The sequence below is a fragment of the Contarinia nasturtii genome, unplaced genomic scaffold (assembly GCF_009176525.2).
Source record: "Contarinia nasturtii isolate CC-2019 unplaced genomic scaffold, AAFC_CNas_1.1 Cnas_scaffold_533, whole genome shotgun sequence".
Lineage (NCBI taxonomy): Eukaryota > Metazoa > Arthropoda > Insecta > Diptera > Cecidomyiidae > Contarinia > Contarinia nasturtii.
In genome coordinates this window covers 4,701,145-4,707,804 of record NW_022197885.1, presented here as the reverse complement: position 1 = coordinate 4,707,804, position 6,660 = coordinate 4,701,145, and the positions used below count along the sequence as shown (strand labels likewise).

Genomic DNA, 6,660 nt, shown 5'->3' with positions numbered 1-6,660 from the left:
TTAACCGCATTGCCTTTAAATTTAACCACACACTACTCAGTAACCGCATTTACATTAAAATTTACCGCAAATTTTTTTGTGTGTACAAGTCGAAAATTCTTTTGAAAGATTTCAGGCAAACAAATCCCATCACACCAAGTGTGATACTCAAAGCGATTGAGAAATCGAAACTCAAACGTACTTGGTGCAAAAGTGGGAAAAAGCAACACAAACGTTTTCTTCATCCGCCTCGATTCACCCTATATCATCCTTAAGTGATCGGAATGATGTGGCTGACATTGGCACGCGTTCTTATTTCTTATCAGATAAAGGAAGAGAGAGACAGAGAGAGAAAGAAGAAGAGAGAGAGCGCACATCGGTAAACGGAACCAAAACGGCTGCAAAAATAAATAAGTGCTCTCAAAATGTTTCAAATTTTTTTTCGGTACATTCTCAAAACATCATTGGATCTATCAGCATCGGAATTTTCTGTTCACCTCATATGAAACATTATTCCGTATCGATTTGTTTATGTTGCTGTGTGTTTTTTTTCTCTTTGATTTGTCAATTGAACAAATGACAAAAGGGAAAGACCCAAAAAAATACACATATACATTGGGAATGACAGTTGTGACACGAGAGAAAAGCGTATTGATAGCATCTAATCAAAATAAAACCAATGTAAATAGATATTCGTGTTTTGTGTGTCTGGTTTTTTCCCGGTTAAATCGACGCTGATTTCTCTTTGGTATTATTGGAGAAAAAACGCGCGTTTCATCTAGCATCTAGTGGAATAAAAACATTGCTGTGCAATTGAATGTTTGGTTGGTGATGATTCCAAATTTATTGTAAATCAATTTGCGAAAATTCACAGCTCATTTCGGTATGTCGTAAAAAATCAATTCGTTGATGACAAATTTAACATTCTCTCGAGAAGAAGTGGACTTCAATTGTATGAGCTGACATTGCATCGATTACATACGAGAAAAATTCATATAAAATATTCATTTTATGTACTGGCACAACAATCATTTTTCTGTTATTATAAGATGAATTCCAGTATGGCTATACTTCTTATGTCAAAGCACTGAAACATTCCCAATAACACTCCAAATGATATATTTTCTCGTTCCATCTCTCATAATCTTAATGGTGTTTATTCGGTTAAACGATTGTTCTTCGCCTTCACACTTGCGTGCGACAAATATTTTAAACGACTATAAAAAATGTGTTGCCTGTGGTAAGTGTCTTGAACCGTGAAATTATTTGGATGAGCGTCAACGTCATCGCTTCAACAAAAATAATCTCATGACCAATGCTCCAAGAAGGCATTTTCTTACCACCACATAAATATTATAAAATAATAAGTGTTGCAAGTGATATGTTTATGGTCACATCAATTTTATGTGTCGTGGATATTTTGCAAGATTTTACGATGAAATTAAATTGCTGGAACATAAGCGTGCGCTCGATAATAAAACCAAACTTTGTAAGTGGAGAAAATGTTTTCTTTTTCATTCAGAATATATTGGAAACATTTTCTACAATCAAAATGAAATTTTCCATTAAACTTTAATGAGATATAAAGACACAGAAAAAAACGAAAATGGAAAATTCGTTGAAATCGATCAGCCTGCGTCCATTTTTTTCGATTTGAATAAGTTATAAATGAAACACCGACGCCTTATCAATGACCTACCTATTATACAGCCACGTTATCGGTATTGAAGGTTACATTTAATGGTCATATCTCAAATAAAGGCTTCTGAAAAATCCATTTGACAAACGATTACAAACATGTTGAATTTGTTACGCAATTAAAAATTGAAGCGTTATGTTGTTCGCTATTAATTCTAGTACAAGTGAATGCAAATTAGCTTACATTTAATTAAACATGTTATAAGGTATTCCCATAAGAAGATTAGTTAATTTACGCAGCCAATTTTCATGTAGAACTTATGTAGGAACCAACATGTACGTCATTTATACATGACACCATGCTAATTGAATTATTAATTTCATACAGATTGCGCTCTGTAGTAAAGGGAAATACCAGCCAGTTCAAAAAATTTCCCAACAAAACAAACTCATTTCTACCATTCATGTGGGCATATCTATTCTTAAAATTCAAAACAATACCTTTTTGCTTTAGACGTATAAATAAAGCTTATGTCGTGTGTAACCGATCATTACAAGAAATATGACGTACATTGATAAACAACAATCATTTTGATATTGTCAATCGAAATGCACACTTATGTTTAGGCGAATACTGTTATAACATTGAATATTAATGCGACAATTTAAAAATTGCCCTTGAAATTTTTCACAATCAATAAATCTTCCTATACAACGGTGATTGTTGTCTGTTCTTGATTTAGCTGAAAAAAAAATTGGGAAAACTTTTCAAATTATTGTATAAGTCCAAAAATAACACCCAACAGATTTGAAATAAACAACAACATTTTTAAGTTCGTGGTCACGATTTTTCCATTTTTATTTTTTCAAGTTCAAAAAGAAGAAAAAGTAAAACAAAAATATTGTAAATTTTCTTTTAATGTAATAAAACAGGAACTTAAAGATATTTCAACATTGGTTCGAAAACACTGGCGATGTGGATACGTGGAATGCTCATCAAAGTAAGTATCGAAGTAATCAGAGTTTCGAATTTTTCAATGCCAATTCATTCAATTATAATTACCATTAGTTAATGTAAATTGAAATTTTCAATTTATTTTTTTCAATTCATTGAATTGAATTTTCAATTACCATTTACATTCAAATTGATAAATGAATTGAAATTTATTTCAATTGCGTGAAGTTGCAGAGATTGATGCCTTATGCGGCATTTGTGCATAGCTAATGTCAAAAGTGAGGTTAATATTTGAATGCGCACATTCAACAATAACGGTTGCTCGTTGCTGTGTCAATAAGTTTAAAAGAAATCGCAGCAATGAAAACAGTTTCAAATTTTAATTTTTTTAATTTGTATATTAATATTAAATTTTAAATATATATACATTTTAATTTACATTCAAACATGGCCTGGAAATGCCTATGTAATTTACATATAAACGAGTGAGACTCAAACATGTTCTTCTTTTTCCATCAAATATACCAGTGGCGCCACCAATTTTACATATAAGCGCATACAAAATTTTCAATATGGCTGCGCCCATGAGAGAGAAAATTTCGTCTCATTCATTTCCGCCCCATGCATTCAAAATGTTATTATAAATGAATTGACGGTAAAAAATTGAAAACAATCGAGAGTAGTATTATGGGAGCCAACTAGAATCTCTGCAACTTCACGCAATTGAAATGAATTTCAATTCATTTCTCAATTTGAATGTAAATGGTAATTGAAAATTCAATTTAATGAATTGAAAAAAATAAATTGAAAATTTCAATTTACATTAACTAATGGTAATTGATTTTCAAATAAATGAATTGAAAAAACTAATCATTATTTCAAACTCTGGAAGTAATTAACATAAATTATTATTTTCATAAAAGAAAATGTGAAATTTCCAAAAGCTTAAAACCCAAATCCGAACTAATTCAATAGGAAAATTGCTTGAAAATCGATTGATTTTAATTTAAATTATGCATTAATTACAGATTCAATTACAAAGTGAATGAAGTGTTTCGTGAGTTGATGGGTTGTACGGGCGGTATTGGTGGTTTTCATTTGGCCGGCATGAATTTCCAAGCCCACGACAAAGACAAGTGTACGATTCTATAACGATTGCTTTTTTCGAGTTTCAATAGTATGGTACCCACAGCAAATTCACTGGATAATAATGTCAAATCATCAACGGCCAAGGACTCGTCTAGCAGCGGTAATACACCGAATCGAAATCGAAAAGATCGTAGTAAAAGTCCACAGCCAAACAAATCAGCATCACCAAAATCTATCAATAAAACAAATATAATAGTCACAACGACGAACAATAGCTCCAGTTTTAAATGTAATTTAAAATGTAAAAAATCAACGGAAGAAGAGACTTTTGTTTAAGTTTATTTTTCATTCCGGATTTGTAGACGCTTTTCTTTTCCATTGGGATCTACTATTTGAAACTAAATGGCGCTTTTAGAATCATCAAAATTGATTGCCATTTTCCGATTATTAATGAAGTGAGAAATTGAAAAAAAAACACTGTTAAATTCCATTTTGGAACAAAACGATCGCCTGGCCAATAGATTTAGTTCGAAATGTTAAATCGAATTCAAATCAAGTTTAAATTGTTTTGAGAATACACATGATGGCGAGCTCGTTTGTGATAATATCGATAGGCTATTTACTTAGTTGCTAATGAAAAAAAAGCATTCAACTTGCTAAAAACAAATTATATAAACGCTTATAAATCTACTCATTTATGCACTCATACACACACACACACACACACACACACACACACACACACACATGACGAAACGATTTTCAAATTTTTAACTATTCTTATTAGTATGTATTCAAACGGCTGTTTCTATTGAATAAACTTTCTATAGTAGAGCAGTTATGACAATAATTCACGGTGAATTCTACGGACAACATATTTTCCATTCGAATATTTGCTGCGTCCTTTGTTGGCAAATCATTCAATTCATTATTTAGTTGACTTATTTTCACACGACATTATGGAGAAAACACATGTTTTCTCTAAATTTGTCATATGTTTTTTTAAATGCCTCTCTTTCTTTGATTATTTACACATGTTATTGGCTTTTCATTTTTTTTTCGCAAAGATGTTTTTGTTCATAGGGGAAAATCATGCTCTCATATAAAATTGCTACATTATATAGTGTTTACTGTACAAGCCACAATCTGATCGCGCACAAAAAGTTTGGTTCAACTTCAATTAGTTCATAGCTGAATGAGCCGAGGAAAAAACGGCAAAAGGTATGTGACACACGTGAAACCAACTGCTGCTAAAATAAAACAAAAAGTAAATATAATATTGTTACTGTGAAAAATCCATGAGAAGTTTTTTCCCACGCACAACACGAACCGTGGATATTCGTGCTAAAAGTATGCCATTTGTTGAAATTGGCCAGGTGGAGGCGGGTGTATATATTTTTTTTCATACTGCCATCAAACCACGTCGGTGAAGTAATGTGAAAAATACTGTTGTCATCGGAAAACCAAGCAGAGACCATGAACAGGATATCCCCCGCAAAAAAAAAAAAAAAAAACAGAAAACAGAGCAAGAGAAAGTTTGAATACCTATCTCATAACATGTAATATGATAACCGTTGTTAATATTAAACATAATACACGTATTTGTGCCAAGCCATAGGCATAATTTCATTAACTGTGCTAAGTAGGTTTAGATTAATATAAATAAATACAGACCGTAGATATTAAGCATCTTCATATGAAAAATGAACACTATACTTAGATTGAATGTGTGCCGTTAAACTATTTATATTCTAGAAAACAAAATTGACCTAAAAAAAAGATTAAAATTGGCATCGGACAAATTTCGATTAGAAAGTGTCCTTCTCTTTGCAAATTATTTTTGCACATTGTCAAAAAGTGTGAGCCACAGCCACTGTCATCTATCCCTAGACCTATCCTTTTTTCCATTTCAAAATGAACATCATCATAAAATATGTGTGTACTTGATTTAGACATAAGGTTAATGAAATAGGACAGACATTATATTGAGATATTTTCAGCCAGATGAATCACCTCAGCCAGATATCGTCAGGAGCTGAAATTTAGTGAAAACAATAGGAGTGATTGTTATGGTTATAATTACACTTACATTGCTACAATCACTATAACAATCACTTTTATTGTTTTCACTCCATTTCAGCTCCTGACGCGATATCTGGCTGAGCTGATTCATCTGGCTGAAAATATCTCAATATAATGTCTGAAATAGGTCGATATTCTGATGTAATGCTAGCAACAAATTTGCTTTCTGTAAATATGGAGAGAGTTTTTATTGTTAATGTGCTGACAATGCAGAATTTCTTCGCAAATAAGACAGATTAATCAAATGAGTTATTGTAAACTCAATCGATTCCTTTGTGGTTTCATAAATAAATACTAAATTTCAATGGTGTTATTGAAATAGATGGCTATTTTCGACGAATTTCGAACAAATGGTCACCGTCACAATACACATGGTAAAATTGGTTCTTTACAGCTTTGTTGTATATTAGAGTACAGCTTTCATATCGAAAATAATCGATTTTTTTTTTTTTGAATTTTTAAATCAACATTTGACCTTTTCATTGCGACGCTTCTCAATACAAACATGTTTTCTATCCATCACATGCTCTAATTACTATTCATAGTACATTTTTAATTTTATAACATTTCTACGTGTACTTTACTTTTCGCTTATGAACCAACAATACAAAAAGGATTAAAACTTAAAAAAAGAACATTGAAATGTTGAGGTTATTTTGTTGTTTTCTCTTTAATTTTAATTCAAATTCAAATTGATTCTATATATTTTTCTCATTGAATGCATGAATATAATGAGTTTCTAGACGGTATCAATAAAATAGATCTAAAGCAATAACAATGATTAATTTTTCAATATCTAATGTAAATACTAAAGAGAATTTGTTTAATTTAATTTTTAAATTGGAAATTGTTAAAAAAAAAGAACAAATTAAAATTCTATGCCATGAGAAATGGCAAGTGAAAACTTTTTTTCACTG

General features: G+C 31.2%; 1 protein-coding gene across 1 annotated transcript in view; it reads left to right on the top strand.

The window, feature by feature from the left end:
- LOC116339633 (ras-like protein family member 10B) overlaps positions 1 to 5,175 on the top strand; it is a 32,366-nt gene extending 27,191 nt beyond the window's left edge. Inside the window, 2 exon segments of the mRNA XM_031765629.1 lie at positions 2,551 to 2,618; positions 3,601 to 5,175. Coding sequence (XP_031621489.1) covers positions 2,551 to 2,618; positions 3,601 to 3,724 — 192 coding nt within the window. The 3' untranslated portion in view covers positions 3,725 to 5,175.
- The last annotated feature ends 1,485 nt before the right edge of the window (positions 5,176 to 6,660 follow it).